The sequence below is a fragment of the Salmo trutta genome, chromosome 29 (genome assembly GCF_901001165.1).
Source record: "Salmo trutta chromosome 29, fSalTru1.1, whole genome shotgun sequence".
Classification (NCBI taxonomy): Eukaryota; Metazoa; Chordata; class Actinopteri; order Salmoniformes; family Salmonidae; genus Salmo; species Salmo trutta.
This window is the reverse complement of record NC_042985.1, coordinates 18071708-18087582: the sequence shown is the minus strand read 5'-3', so window position 1 is coordinate 18087582 and position 15875 is coordinate 18071708. Positions and strand designations below refer to the sequence as shown.

Here is a 15875-nt window from a genome sequence, read left to right as displayed (position 1 = left end):
TTATTGTCACCTGATCATTGCCACTCTGAACTCCTTGAACTGCTGAGCTAAGGACGGGGTGCTCTGAGCTCTCCTCTGTTTTTTGATGTCTTCCTGTAGTGTCAATATGTTTTGCTGTTTTGCTTCCTCCTTGTAGCACATCTGTCATTTTGGTGGCTGTCTATCAATTCCTGAACTTCACCCACTGTCCATTTCTCCCTAGGCTTGCATCCGAATGCTGTGTACAGTTCATGATTGGGGCAGTGCTTCACAAATATCATGGCGACCGCATGACCCACGTCATCCATCTGTCTGCCCTGTCTTTGTAGACATTCATTAGCTAGATCTGCTACTCGGTTATGGCGCACCCAGTAGTCTAAGCTATTCTCCCCGTGATAAAGTTTGGTTTCATAAAAACCTTGAAGTGGCGTAGTAGAGGAGATGATCTCACCAAAATGCTGCTTCAAAATACTGAAAATAACCTCAGGGTCTCTGCTGATGTTTACAAGGGGGTTGCTGTGATTCCTATCTTGACTAAATCCTTTGTCCTCCCCATGAACCTTTCCATGATTTCATTACCTTGCTCTGGCATTTTGTGACCTTTCTTTACCAAGTAAGTTTTCATCATTTCCTGCCACTCATACACAGTACATTTATCTGTTCCATCACCTCTGAAAGTGGGTGGCTCACACATGTCAGATTTCATGACAAAGTTCACCTTGGACCAATCTGGCATGCACACTGGGACAGTGTCGGCAGCTACCTTGGATGGAGTGATATTACTTGCTGACAGACTTGAAACAATACTGTGACCAATCTCTTTACCACTCTGCTTGACTAAATCAAGCATAACACTCTGCTGCGTAAGGTATTCATCACCATTGGAGTATTTATCATCTCCAACACTCTGACATGTTTTTGAACAATAACATCCTCTTGTTCATTTACTGACGTCACACCAGCACTCCCGGTAAAGCTATGCTCTACCATTCTAGCTATCTGAGCCCCCCTACCAATACTGGGGGTTACAATATCACAGTTAACTCCCCTAGGTTATAAGTCCTCACTCACCAGTAAAAGTGGTGGATCACCATTGGGCTTGACCAGAGTACCTGGATTTTTTGGTGTGGACATGTCATGACGAATATTTAAATTGACTGTCTCATGAAGTTGACGGCAGGTGTAGTCCTCTTCTCTGGAGCACTGCTGTATTCCCGGTGATCGGCGATGGCTGATCTTGTAGATCCGGGTCACGCCACCCCCCCCCCCCCCAAAAACAATGGTAAGTCCGAAGACCTCTCGTATTGCCAACCATACTACAATGGTAGCAAACATTCTTATGAATTCAGCAACACATAATGAAATGAAACTTTATTTATATCTCCCCTTTTCCTGAAGTGAATGGTTTCACCCACTACTCTACCCCGGAACTACGCGTTCTTTGATATCTACATTGCGCGCAAGGTTTATGGATACTCAACATTTTCGCTTTGTCACATTTACAAACTGATATTTTTTTGTTTTTATTATTTATTTATTTGTGCAAAAAACGTGGGGCTCTAACAGACCTATTTGAAGGGACATTAATCATTGGAATAAAGAGAAAGTATTTAAACAAATTCTAAACGTTTCATTGACATGTCACTTTCACTTTCCCTGTAAATAAAAGGTACATGCACATGTGGTTTGTCATAATTCAATAGCTCTCAATAATACAATACTTTTAGAGAACTTGCAAATGCTTCACCTTGAAATAATAAGTTAATATGTTTATAGATTCGTTCTTAAATGGTTTAAGAAAAAGCCATAATTTACAGCGGGCAATTTAGCGGAATGAGGAATGACGAATTGTGGAATAAGGAAGAGAGACAGGAGTTGACGATTCCGCCTGTACCATTGGCGTGAACCATTCTGTTTCGCAGGACTCTAGTAGACAGACGATGATCTTGAAGAAATCAGACACATCTCCCGCTGAAACGTAAGTTACAATTTTATCCATGGTCTATTACAGATGTAAAGTTAAATGCAGATGTCACAGTTGCCTTTGAGGCTTATCATCACGTTTTGGATTAACCTGTAATCTCTTTGCCTTCTCTAAACTTGTTTGACTTTGTGATCAATTTTGGGTTGTGTTCATACGTTTCCTTTTTTAGTGATGAATGTATTTTTATTCCTTGACACCACAGAGGAAATGAGAGTAAATCATGTGAGTGTGGCATGATGTGGTGTCAGACTTGAAGCTGTGCCTGTGTGGATTTTTAGACTTGATTTTCCCTAACAAAACATTTAACAACCCCCACTAAAATGTCCATTATAATCCACATAATAATTCACATTTCCTGTTGCTGCAAGATTATTTTCCTGCTGTAGCAAACTGGCTCAAATTAAGATCCTACATCTGTATGAGTGCCCGGCAGCTGGTCCTGAGGCAGAGAGCAGAGCTTCTGCGTGCCCTGTGCTGTGGTGGCTCTTCTGAGGGTCTGGAGAGTGTATTGGACCTACTCCTGTCCTGGGGCATGCTGTTCTGGGAGGACTACCAGAATGTACGGGTACCAGGCCGTACTCCGTGTGCCAACACAAGGGTGCTACTAGATCTGGTGTACACCAAGGGAGATGAGACCTGTCGACTGCTCCTGGCTGCTTTCAAACAGGTAAGATATGTAGGCACAGCTCTTCACAGGTGATGCCGTTCTAAAGGATGTATGAGCATGTTTTGAACAGACTCATTACTGATGTATGTACAAAACATTAGGAGCACCTTCCTAATATTGAGTTGCACCCCCTTTTGCCCTCAGAACAGCATCAATTTGTCAGGGCATGGACTCTACAAGGTGCCAAAAGCATTCCACAGGGATGCTGGCCCGTGTTGACTCCAATGCTTCCCACAGTTGTGTCAAGTTGGCTGGATGTCTTTTGGGTGGTGGACCATTCTTGATACACACGCAAAACTGTTGAGCGTGAAAAGCAGCATTGCAGTTCTTTGCACACTCAAACCGGTGCGCCTGGCACCTACTATCCTGTTCAAAGGCACTTAAAACTTTTGTCTTGCCCATTCACCCTCTGAATGGCACACTCAAACCCAATCCATGTCTCAAGGCTTAAAAATAATTATTTAACCTGTCTCCTCCCCTTCATCTACACTGATTGAAGTGGATTTAATAAGGGACCATAGCTTTCACATGGATTCACCTGGTCAGTCTATGTCATGGAAAGAGCAGGTGTTCCTAACGTATCGTCTTAGTAAAAAGCCACTAGGCAAAAATGTTGAGCGATACAAATCAGTTGCCATGTCCCAAGGATACAGATCATTACATAGGTACAGATCATTACATAGGTACAGATCATTACATAGATACAGATCATTACAAAGATACAGATCATTACAAAGATACAGATCATTACATAGATACAGATCATTTTTATTTAATTGTATTGCTTTCAACCAGGTCCTCCCTGAAGCCCAAAGAGCTGGCCTCTCTTTTGGAAACTGTCAAACTGCCGATATAGAAAATACAAGAGATGATACAAAAGAACTACATGGTACAGCTATCCAGACCCTACAGACAGACAGGCCTGGTCTGGTGAGGAGGCTAAGGGACCGTATTGAAGGAGCTCTGGAGGTCCTGCTGCATACGGGCAGCTTTACACCATCTGATTGCGATGAAGTGCATCTACCTCTCTACACCCCCTCACAACAGGTAACCAACCGCACCCTGAGACCAGTATAACAGCTTTATTTATATCTACATGCCTGGTATGATGTAGAGTACAATGATATTACACAACGTCCCTGTCCCTCTTGGAATTAAGTTCCAGTTTGCACATATTTGAATCTAAACAGGTCATGCTGTCCCTAGACTTTTTAGTAATTAGACATTATTTAGGTTCAGATAGTAGGGGTAAATGTGAATTAATTGACTTCTTTGTCATGTAGGCAAGGCGTCTACTGGACCAGGTCAGATCAAAGGGGGAGCCTGCAGCAAAGGTCCTACTGCAATACTTTCAGCAAACAGAGGACCATCCCTCACCATCTATCCAAGAGGCTCCTCCCAAAGGTACTGTACTATATCACAAAGCACTAAAAGTCACACGGCTACTTGCAAGTCGTTTGCATACAGCACTAACACATAGCTGTTACACTAATACTTCTTAGATATTATATTGTTTGCTATGATGTCCTGTGTATTTCAAACATTCTTATTATTTGTGTGCTGCTGCAGAGTGCTTGTCCTATCAGAAGAAGCTGCGCAGCACTGTGTCGGCCCAGTCACATTTCCTCAGCACGTATGGAGGAACCAGCAGTCTGTCTCTAGAAGACATCTACACAGAGGTTCAGCTGGAGCTTGCCCAGGGTGGCAGTGAGGCCCAGCCCCAGACTGGTGCTCTGGGGCTGGAGGACGTGGTGGGCCTGGTGGGCACCCTGAACCAGGAGGCTGACACTGTGCTAGTCTCTGGGGAGGCAGGCAGTGGGAAGAGCACCCTTCTCCAGAGGCTGCACCTCCTCTGGGCCAGGGGGGCGGCTCTACATGATTTCTTCCTCCTCTTTCCCTTCAGCTGTCGCAGGCTGAGCTCGGAGCAGAGGGAGCTGTCTCTCAGAGAGCTGCTGTTCCTGCACTGCTGCTGGCCGGACGGGGACCAGGACAGAATCTTCCAGTTCATCCTGGACCATCCGCACCTCATCCTCTTCACCTTCGACGGCCTGGACGAGCTCATGCAGAGCTTCTCAGACTCAGAGCAGAGGCACTGCTGCCCCACCCAGTGTGCCCCCGTCCCCACCCTGCTCTTCAACTTGCTGCAGGGATCCCTCATGAAGGGGGTGAGGAAGGTATGTTTTATGTATACGGCTAAATGAGATGTGTAGGATTTTTATGTGCAATGTACGTATTGTGTATGTGTCGACTAGGCAATGTATAGTGTTTATGTATAAAGCAGTTCCTGTATCAAGACAATTTTCCCCTCAGGGACAATAAAGTTTATCCTCATCCTAAGGTGGTGACCAGCCGGCCAGAGGCAGTGGGACCCACCCTGAAGCGGTACCTTCGCAAGGAACTCCTCTTGAAAGGCTTCTCGCCCGGCGGGATCGACTGCTTCGTGAGGAAGCATCATCGCGACCCGACGGTGGCCACCAGGGTCCTGGAGTCTCTACGAAGCAACACAGCTCTACTGGGCCTGTGTCACATCCCGGTTTTCTGCTGGATTGTGTCCAAGTGTTATAAGGAGCTGCTGGGCTGTGGAGAGGGAGAGGCCAGTCCCCAGACCATCACAGATGTTTACCTCATGATCCTGCAGCACTTCTTCCAGCGCCGGGCCTCTCAGAGGAACACCATGGGGATAGGATGGGTGCAGGAGCACCAGGATACTGCCCTGCATCTGGGGCAGCTAGCCATGGAGGGCCTGGGGGCCTCTTGTTACGTCTTCACAGGCACAGAGCTACAGAAGTGTGCGGTGACCGAGGAAGATATCTGCATGGGGTTCCTCATTCGTAGTAAAGACCTCTCCTCCTCTACGAACTGCAAACACTACGAGTTCCTGCACATTACCATGCAGTGCTTCTTTGCTGCTCTCTACATTGTCCTGAACAATAACTTGGACCGCTCCACCATCCCTAAGCTCTTTCAGCTGCAGGACAGGCAGCCACAGCCTGGCTTTCACAGGATGTGTCTGGGGCACTGCTTGATCCAACAAGAAGGGGCCTTGAAGGAGGCCAATACGGCAGCAGAGACCCCCAACCTCCAGATAACAGCCACTTTTGTGTCTGGGCTCTTGTCTCAGCGCCACCGCAGCCTGCTGCTCCTCTCCTGCCCTGGGCCCACTCTGGACAGGAAGTCCAAGCAGGTGGTGACGTGCCTGTCCAAAGGCATGCAGAAGCACTTTAAATCCATCCCTCGGCCCGTGGAGGGGGAGAAGAAGAGCATGCACGCCATGCCGGGCTTCGTGTGGCTCATCAAGTGCATCCATGAGATGCAGGACAGCAGGATTGCCAGAGACACTATGGCTAAGCTAGAGGTGGAACACCTGAAGCTGACCTATTGTAACATAGGCCCTGTGGAGTGTACTGCGCTGGCCTACGTGCTCCAGCACCTTAGGAACCCTGTGGGGCTTCAGCTAGACTACAACTATGTAGGAGACGTTGGGGTGGAGCAGCTGCTGCCTTGCCTGCATGTCTGTCACTCTGTATAGTAAGTGTGGAAAGCTTTACCATGCTATTTACTATGGCACTCACTATGGGATTATTTTAGCATAAACATGTTACTTTGTGCCAGTAACACAACACACAGGACACTAAACTAAAGCCTAATAATAAGACCATTTTTTATTTCACTCCCTCAGCCTGAGACACAATAACATATCAGATGAGGGAATCCGTAAATTGATTGAAAAAGGCATCCAGTGTGAGCGCTTTCAGAAGATTGCGTGAGTATGGCCAAATCTATTTTCCACTGTTAGGTGACCTATAGCTAGGCTATGGTGGCTGTAAACGTTCTATGTCAAATATGCAGATGTAAAAAAGAAAACTGATGAGGTTATTACCTTTATTGATCTTGATTAATGTCTCTGAAAGGCTCTTCAACAACAAGCTAACTGATGCCTGCACAGAGTGCTTCGCTCACCTCCTGAAGATGAAACAGAATTTTCTCTCTCTAAGGTGAGGATATTTTTCAACTCTCACCATATAAGATACTGTACAATGTTACCTCACACAGCAATCGCTAATACCATATTCAATCGAACACTTTCTCTGACTTTGCATTGCAGGCTGGGAAACAATAACATCACAGCAGCAGGGGCAGGGCAACTGGCGGAGGGACTGAGGTTCAATCGGTCACTACAGTTCTTGGGGTAGGAAGCAGACTACCTATCTCTCTGAGAATTACAAAGTTGTTTTTATGCCTATCACAATGCTGTAATAATATATCTGGTTGACCATTTTAATCCTCTCTGTTTTTTAGGCTTTGGGGAAATAAAATAGGTGATAAAGGTGCAGAGGCCATTGCCAATGCTCTAAAGGACAGCCAAACCTTGGTGTGGCTCAGGTAATGTTAGACTAATGATAGGTTGAAACATGAACATTACTAACACATCCATACTATCATGGGCAACTATATGTCCAGACAGCCCTGTTATCATTAAAATACTTAAACATAGGAATAAATCTTACTGTCAGATGTATGTTTCATGGCAGCCTGGTAGACAATGGTGTTGGCAGTGCAGGAGCATGTGCTCTTGCTCCACTCATCAGGAACAGTACGCTAGAGGAGCTGTGGTGAGTATATTGATACCACATCCTGAATACTGAAAAAGACTTTGCAGCTACCCACGTTCCGTTTTGCCCCAACTGACATTTTGAAAGTTGTGGTTGTGCTATACATTTGTGATTGTGCTAAACACATCTTTCACTCTGCTCTCTCATGCCCTCCACAGGTTAACCAAAAACTGCATCACAAGAACAGGTGTGGAGTGTCTAATACTGGCTCTTGAAAGCAACACTAGTGTGAAGGCAGTGTGGTATGTTAACATAATGCTTTGATCATTAAGACAGTTATATACTGGCTGAGAAATGTAATTTACAAAGTGTTATGTCCTATACATACATACAGTATGCTGTAGTCTCCTATGCCTCCCCCATACCTCCCCATACATGTGAAGATTGGATCTATAATCACTTAAGAAGGTCTCTACTCCAAAGACTGTAAATTAGAGTTAAGTGAATCATTGTTTTCTCTCTAGGTTGAGAGGTAATGAGCTCAGCCCAGAAGAGGTGGAGGAGATGACACAGCGGGAACCTAGGCTTACATTCTGATGATGCCAAGTGCGGGTCAACTATACTGGAGTATTATTGTTTACAGCCATGTGTATGTCTGTTTGTAATTTATGTAACTTCTTTAGTAGCATTTCCCTTCAAATGGTAGTTGTGTTATTTATAGGTTATTATATGTTTTTACGTACATTGTGGATCATGTTGGATGTGATGTTCTCAATGATGTAAGCAGTGTGGGCAAGCTTGTTTTATCCATTCACAATAAGTAGCCACTTCTGACCTGCTCTGCTACTGCAGGCAGCTTGTTTGGTAGTATTCTTTTCATATTAGTCATATTAGTCATTGTGATAAGGAACTGGTCTGACACTTGTTTTATGTAAGCACCATTGGGTGTGAGCCTATTGTTTCTGGCTAATTATCAAATAACAGTCAGGTATTTGAACTGGTACATCAGTATTCTTATGTACTCTACCCTATTGTACACTGACTGGCAGGGCTAGTATGTTTGATGACATGGGTTGATTCAGCAGTTACATGACTCTTATTTTATCAGTGAATCACTAACAGTGATTACATTAGTCCTATTGTGTCAGTGATCTATGGTGGGGATAGAATGGCTTGTTACGTTATGTCTCCTTGCCTACTGAGAAATGTTAATGTAGGCTATTACATTTTAAAAATGCACTATGCAGAAATCTCTCTGCCGTTTTCTGGTTCCAAAAAATCGAATAGTTCGCTTAATTTCAGTTTATGTGACAACAAGCAAGTGTAGTGTAGAGAATACCAAAAAGTTACATATTGCAGCTTTAATTTGAAGTTAAACAGCAATTCAGTGTACTATTAATGAAATATAATTTCTCCAAAATATAATATGAAGAATTCACGTGCTGCTTTTATCAATATTTGCACATCATTCTGCACTCATAACAAGTCATTTGCATGTCAACACACACACGCCTGGTTTGAATGACATGAATCTGTGTACACTGTACAAGTCACAGTATAGAAGATCCCAGACCTGTCAACAGCACTGTTAATGTGGGAGGCAATCAATTATGTATATAAACCCTGGACTGCTGATGGTTTGTATTGGCCATTGAGAGGCTTTGAAGTAGACGTCGACCAATTATGATTTTTCAACACACATAACACTTTTATTTTAACTTAATATACTGCTCAAAAAAATAAAGGGAACACTTAAACAACACAATGTAACTCCAAGTCAATTACACTTCTGTGAAATCAAACTGTCCACTTAGGAAGCAACACTGATCGACAATACATTTCACATGCTGTTGTGCAAATGGAATAGACAACAGGTGGAAATTATAGGTAATTAGCAAGACACCCCCAATAAAGGAGTGGTTCTGCAGGTGGTAACCACAGACCACTTCTCAGTTCCTATGCTTCCTGGCTGATGTTTTGGTCACTTTTGAATGCTGGCGGTGCTTTCACTCTAGTGGTAGCATGAGACGGAGTCTACAACCCACACAAGTGGCTCAGGTAGTGCAGCTCATCCAAGATGGCACATCAATGCGAGCTGTGGCAAGAAGGTTTGCTGTGTCTGTCAGCGTAGTGTCCAGAGCATGGAGGCGCTACCAGGAGACAGGCCAGTACATCAGGAGACGTGGAGGAGGCCGTAGGAGGGCAACAACCCAGCAGCAGGACCGCTACCTCCGCCTTTGTGCAAGGAGGAGCAGGAGGAGCACTGCCAGAGCCCTGCAAAATGACCTCCAGCAGGCCACAAATGTGCATGTGTCTGCTCAAACGGTCAGAAACAGACTCCATGAGGGTGGTATGAGGGCCCGACGTCCACAGGTGGGGGTTGTGCTTATAGCCCAACACTGTGCAGGACGTTTGGCATTTGCCAGAGAACACCAAGATTGGCAAATTCGCCACTGGCGCCCTGTGCTCTTCACAGATGAAAGCAGGTTCACACTGAGCACATGTGACAGACGTGACAGAGCCTGGAGACGCCGTGGAGAACGTTCTGCTGCCTGCAACACCATCCAGCATGACCGGTTTGGCGGTGGGTCAGTCATGGTGTGGGGTGGCATTTCTTTGGGGGCCGCACAGCCCTCCATGTGCTCGCCAGTGGTAGCCTGACTGCCATTAGGTACCGAGATGAGATCCTCAGACCCCTTGTGAGACCATATGCTGGTGCGGTTGGCCCTGGGTTCCTCCTAATGCAAGACAATGCTAGACCTCATGTGGATGGAGTGTGTCAGCAGTTCCTGCAAGAGGAAGGCATTGATGCTATGGACTGGCCCGCCCGTTCCCCAGACCTGAATCCAATTGAGCACATCTGGGACATCATGTCTCGCTCATCCACCAACGCCACGTTGCACCACAGACTGTCCAGGAGTTGGCGGATGCTTTAGTCCAGGTCTGGGAGGAGATCCCTCAGGAGACCATCCGCCACCTCATCAGGAGCATGCCCAGGCGTTGTAGGGAGGTCATACAGGCACGTGGAGGCCACACACACTACTGAGCCTCATTTTGACTTGTTTTAAGGACATTACATCAAAGTTGGATCAGCCTGTAGTGTGGTTTTCCACTTTAATTTTGAGTGTGACTCCAAATCCAGACCTCCATGGGTTGATAAATTGGATTTCCATTGATTATTTTTGTGTGATTTTGTTGTCAGCACATTCAACTATGTAAAGATAAAAGTATTTAATAAGATTATTTCATTCATTCAGATCTAGGATGTGTTATTTTAGTGTTCCCTTTATTTTTTTGAGCAGTGTATAATGCATAAATAAAATCAATTTCGTCTCTAATAAATAATGAAACATGTTCAATTTGGTTTAAATAATGCAAAAAACACAGTGTTGGAGAAGAAAGTAAAAGTGCAATATGTGACATGTAAAAAGCTAACGTTTAAGTTCCTTGCTCAGAACATGAGAACATGAAAGCTGGTAGGGCCTTTCAACATGAGTCTTCAATATTCCCAATTAAGAAGTTTTAGGTTGTAGTTATTATAGGAATTATGATGTGTCAACTATTTCTCTCTATACCATTTGTATTTCATATACCTTTGACTATTGGATGTTCTTATAGGCACTTTAGTATTGCCAGCCTAATCTCGGGAGTTGATAGGCTTGAAGTCATAAACAGCGCTGTGCTTCAACATTGCTAAGAGCTGCTGGCAAATGCAGTAAAGTGCTGTTTGAACGAATGCTTACGAGCCTGCTGCTGCCTACTACCGCTCAGACTGCTCTATCAAATATCAAATCATAGACTTAATTATAATATAATAAATACACAGAAATACAAGCCTTTGGTCATTAATATGGTCAAATCCGGAAACTAATTTAGAAAACAAAACGTTTATTCTTTCAGTGAAATACGGAACCGTTCTGTATTTTTTCAGAACGGGTGGCAACTCGTAACTTGCTGTTACATTACACAACCTTCAATGTTATGTCATAATTATGTTTAATTCTGGCAAATTAATTACAGTCTTTGTTAGGAAGAAATGGTCTTCACACATTTCGCAACGAGCCAGGCGGCCCAAACTGCTGCAAATTATATGTCCAGGGGCTGCATTTATTGTTGTAATTTGTGCGTGCTGGTGGCAGGGAAGTCAGGCGCAGGAGAACGAACTTGGTATAAACGGAGTCATTTAATAAGTGCTCACAAAACTTCAAAAACCCAAATATACAAAAGAATACAAGTGGGTACAAAACCCGTCGTGCACCAGAACATAACTTGCACATCACATACAAACAAACAATCACCGACAAGGACATGAGGGGAAACACGGTTAAATACACAGCATGTAATTGATGAGATTGGAACCAGGTGTGATGTAAGACAAGACAAAACCTATGGAAAATGAAAAATGGATCAGCGATGGCTAGAACACCGCCCAAACAAGGAGAGGGACCGACTTCGGCGGAAGTTGTGACAGTAACCCCCCCCCCCCCCCCCGACGAGCCGCGCGTCGACACCAATCTCGGGGACGACCTGGAGGGCGAGGCGCAGGGCGATCCGGATGGAGACGGTGGAACTCTCGCAGCATTGAAGGATCCAACACGTCCTCCAGCAGAACCCAGCATCTCTCCTCCGGACCATACCCCTCCCAGTCCACGAGGTACTGAAGGCCCCTTGCCCGACGTCTCGAACAGCATACGCCGGGGCCCCCTCGATGTCCAGAGGGGGTGGAGGAACCTCCCGCACCTCAGACTCCTGGAGTGGACCAGCCACCACCGGCCTGAGGAGAGACACATGGAACGAGGGATTAATACGGTAATCTGGGGGAAGCTGTAACTTGTAGCATGCTTCGTTGAGTCTCCTCAGGACTTTGAATGGCCCCACAAACCGCGGACCCAGCTTCCGGCAGGGCAAGGCGGAGGGGCAGGTTTCGGGTTGAGAGCCGGACCCTGTCCCCCGGTGCAAATACCGGGGCCTCACTGCGGTGGCGGTCGGCGCTCACCTTCTGCCGCCTCAAGGCCCGTTGCAGGTGCACATGGGCGCCGTCCCAGGTCTCCTCCGAGCGCTTAAACCATTCGTCCACCACAGGAGCTTCGATCTGGCTCTGATGCCAAGGTGCCAGAACCGGCTGATACCCCAGTACTCACTGGAAGGGAGAGAGGTTAGTGGAGGAGTGGCGGAGTGAGTTATGGGCCATCTCTGCCCAGGGGATGAACGCCACCCACTCCCCCGGCCGGTCCTGGCAATATGACCGCAGAAACCTACCCACATCCTGGTTTACTCTCTCCACCTGCCCGTTACTCTTGGGGTGAAAACCTGAGGTGAGGCTGACCGAGACCCCCAGACGCTCCATGAACGCTCTCCAGACCCTGGACGTGAACTGGGGACCCTGATCAGAGACTATGTCCTCGGGCACCCCGTAGTGCCGGAAGACGTGAGTGAACAGAGCCTCCGCAGTCTGTAGGACCGTAGGGAGACCGGGCAAAGGGAGGAGACGGCAGGACTTAGAAAACCGATCCACAACAACTAGGATCGTAGTGTTGCCCTGTGAGGCAGGAAGATCCATCAGGAAGTCCACCGACAGGTGCGACCACGGCCGTTGTGGAACGGGTAGGGGTTGTAACTTCCCTCTGGGCAGGTGCCTGGGAGCCTTGCACTGGGCGCACACCGAGCAGGAGGAAACATAAACCAAGGTGGACCACCAGTACTTCCAACTAAGGCAACGCACCGTCTGACCGATGCCAGGGTGACCAGAGGAGGGTGACGTGTGGGCCCAATATATCAAACTGTCGCGGACAGCTGACAGAACGTACATGCGCCCAGCTGGACACTAGGGTGAGTGGGCTCTGTGCGTAACGCCCGCTCGATGTCCGCGTCCAGCTCCCACACCACTGGTGCCACCGGCAAGAGGCCGGAAGTATGGGAGCGTGATCCATGGACCGCTCCTCTGTGTCATACATCCAGGACAGTGCATCTGCCTTAGCGTTCTGGGAACCTGGTCTGTAGGACAGAGTGAAAACAAAACGGGTAAAGAACATGGCCCACCTTGCCTGGAGAGGGTTCAGTCTCCGCCCAGATGTACTCCAGATTGCGGTGGTCAGTCCAGATGAGAAAAGGGTGTTTAGCCCCCTCAAGCCAATGTCTCTACGCCTTCAGAGCATTGACAACAGCCAACAGCTCTCGGCCCCCCACATCATAGTTTCGCTCCACCGGGCTGAGCTTCTTCGAAAAGAAAGCACAGGGGCGGAGCTTTGGTGGCGTGCCCGAGCGCTTAGAGAGCACGGCTCATATCCCAGCCACGGACGCATCCACCTCCACTATGAACGCCAAAGAGGGATCCGGATGAGCCAGCACGGGAGCCGAGGTAAACAGAGCCTTCAGGTGACCAAAAGCCCTGTCCGCCTCAGCCGATTACTGCAGCCACACCAGTCCCCCCTTCAGCAGTGAGGTAATAGGAGCTGCTACCTGACCAAAACCCCGGATAAACCTCCGGTAGTAGTTGGCAAACCCTAGAAACCGCTGCACCTCCTTTACCGTGGTGGGAGTTGGCCAATTACGCACGGCTGAAATGCGGTCATTTTCCATCTCCACCCCTGAAGTGGAAATGCCGTACCCTAGGAAGGAGACGGACTGTTGGAAGAACAGACATTTCTCAGCCTTGACATACAGGTCATGCTCCAACAGTCGACCAAGCACCCTGCGCACCAAGGACACATGCTCGGCGCGTGTAGTGGAGTATATCAGAATGTCGTCAATATACACCACTACACCCTGCCCATGCAGGTCCCGGAAAATCTCGTCAACAAAAGCCTGGAAGACTGATGGAGCATTCATCAACCCGTACAGCATGACGAGGTACTCATAGTGCCCTGAGGTGGTACTAAATGCCAGCTTCCACTCGTCCCCCTCCCGGATACGCGCCAGGTTGTAAGCGCTCCTAAGATCAAATTTTGTGAAGAAGCGCGAACCGTGCATTGACTCAATCGCACTGCCGATGAGAGGCAGTGGGTAGCTGTACCTCACAGTGATCTGATTGATACCTCGATAGTCAATACACGGGCGCAGACCCCCATCCCTCTTCTTCACAAAAAAGAAACTCGAGGAGGCAGGTGAAGTGGAGGGCCGAATGTATCCCTGCCCCAGGGATACGGAGACATATGTTTCACATTTACATTTTAGTCATTTAGCAGACGCTCTTGTCCAGAGCGACTTACAGTAGTGAGTGCATACATTTCCCCCAAAAAATTTCTGTACTGGTCCCCTGTGGGGATCGAATCCACAACCCTGGTGTTGCAAACACCATGCTCTACCAACTGAGCCAAACGGGATAGCCGCCGTCTCAATAGCCGCCGTCTCCTCCTGTGACAGAGGATACACGTGACTCCTGGGAAGTGCTGCGTCTACCAGGAGATTTATCGCACAATCCCCCCGTCGATGGGGTGGTAATTTAGTCGCCCTCTTCTTACAGAAGGCGAGAGCCAAATCGGCATATTCTGAGGGGTTGCACACGATGGAGACCTGCTCTGGACTTTCCACTGTAGTCGCACCGATGGAAACCCCTACACACCTCCCTGAGCACTCTTGTGACCACCCCTTGAGAGCCCTCTGGTGCCACGAAATAGTGGGGTCATGACAGGCCAACCAAGGTCCAGCACCACAGGAAACGCAGGAGAATCAATAAGGAAGAGACTGATTCTCTCCTTGTGACCCTCCTGCATAACCATTTCTAGTGGAGCGGTGGCCTCCCTAATCAGCCCTGACCCTAATGGTCGACTATCTAGGGCGTGCATAGGGAAGGGGATATCCACAGGAACAAGGGGGATCCCTAAACTATGGGCAAATGAACGGTCAATAAAATTCCCAGCTGCGCCTGAATCTATGAGCCCCTTATGCTGGGAATGCGGGGAAAACTCAGGAAATGTAATAAACACATACATGTGAGCAACAGGGGGCTCTGGGTGAGCTTGGTGCCGACTAACCTGGAGTGACACGATAGTGCCCTGCCTGCTGCCTCGACTCCCTGAGGAACCCCCCCCCCCAGCACCGACCAGCAGTGTGTCACAGGTGGTGCAGGGAATGACCCCTCCTCCGGTCGCCCTAAGCGCAGCACCTCCCAGCTCCATGGGCGTTGTATCGGAGGTGCTAGGGGATGGATTTGGCGGGCCCCGATCCGGACGTCCACGGGTGGCCAGCAGGTTGTCGAGCCGGATGGACAGGTCCACCAGCTGGTCCAACGTGAGGGTGGTGTCTCGGCAGGCCAACTCCTGACGGACGTCCTCACTCAGACTGCACCGGTAGTGATCGATCAGGGCCCTGTCATTCCATCCTGTGCTGGCGGCCAGGGTCCGGAAGTCCAAAGCGAAATCGTGCGCGCTCCTCGTCCCCTGCCTCAGGTGGAACAAACGTTCACCCGCTGCTCGACCCTCAGGCGTGTGGTCGAAATCTGCAGACGGGTGAACTCTGCATAATGGTCCAACGCCGCGTCTCCCTCACTCCATACGGCGTTGGTCCACTCCAGGGCTTTGCCTGGTGCCTGCTGTAGAGGGGCTGTTGCAGGCATTGGAAGACCTCCTTCTCTCTCCCATCTATCCATCGTCTGCAGCACGCGATCCATGGCGGTGCCCAGACTTTGTAACAAGGTCGCGTGCTGCTGGACGCGCTCTTCGACCGAGAAGACTCGAGTCCTGCTGACTCCATT

At 48.0% G+C, this 15875-nt stretch overlaps 1 protein-coding gene across 3 annotated transcripts; it reads left to right on the top strand.

The window, feature by feature from the left end:
- Positions 1–1226: 1226 nt before the first annotated feature.
- Positions 1227–8621, top strand: nod2 (nucleotide-binding oligomerization domain containing 2). 3 transcript variants are annotated; one of them, XM_029721057.1, is made up of 14 exons: positions 1228–1648; positions 1756–1957; positions 2332–2630; positions 3426–3677; positions 3914–4034; positions 4200–4804; positions 4969–6158; positions 6310–6393; positions 6542–6625; positions 6736–6819; positions 6930–7013; positions 7145–7243; positions 7402–7485; positions 7708–8621. In XM_029721057.1, exons 3-14 carry the CDS (start codon positions 2382–2384, stop codon positions 7778–7780), a joined length of 3009 nt encoding a protein of 1002 aa, XP_029576917.1. In that variant the 5' UTR covers positions 1228–1648; positions 1756–1957; positions 2332–2381; the 3' UTR covers positions 7781–8621. The 3 variants fall into 3 exon arrangements, with proteins under 3 accessions (XP_029576918.1, XP_029576917.1, XP_029576919.1); XM_029721058.1 differs by having other exon boundaries at positions 1227–1957; positions 4200–4795; XM_029721059.1 differs by having other exon boundaries at positions 1229–1957; positions 7163–7243.
- The last annotated feature ends 7254 nt before the right edge of the window (positions 8622–15875 follow it).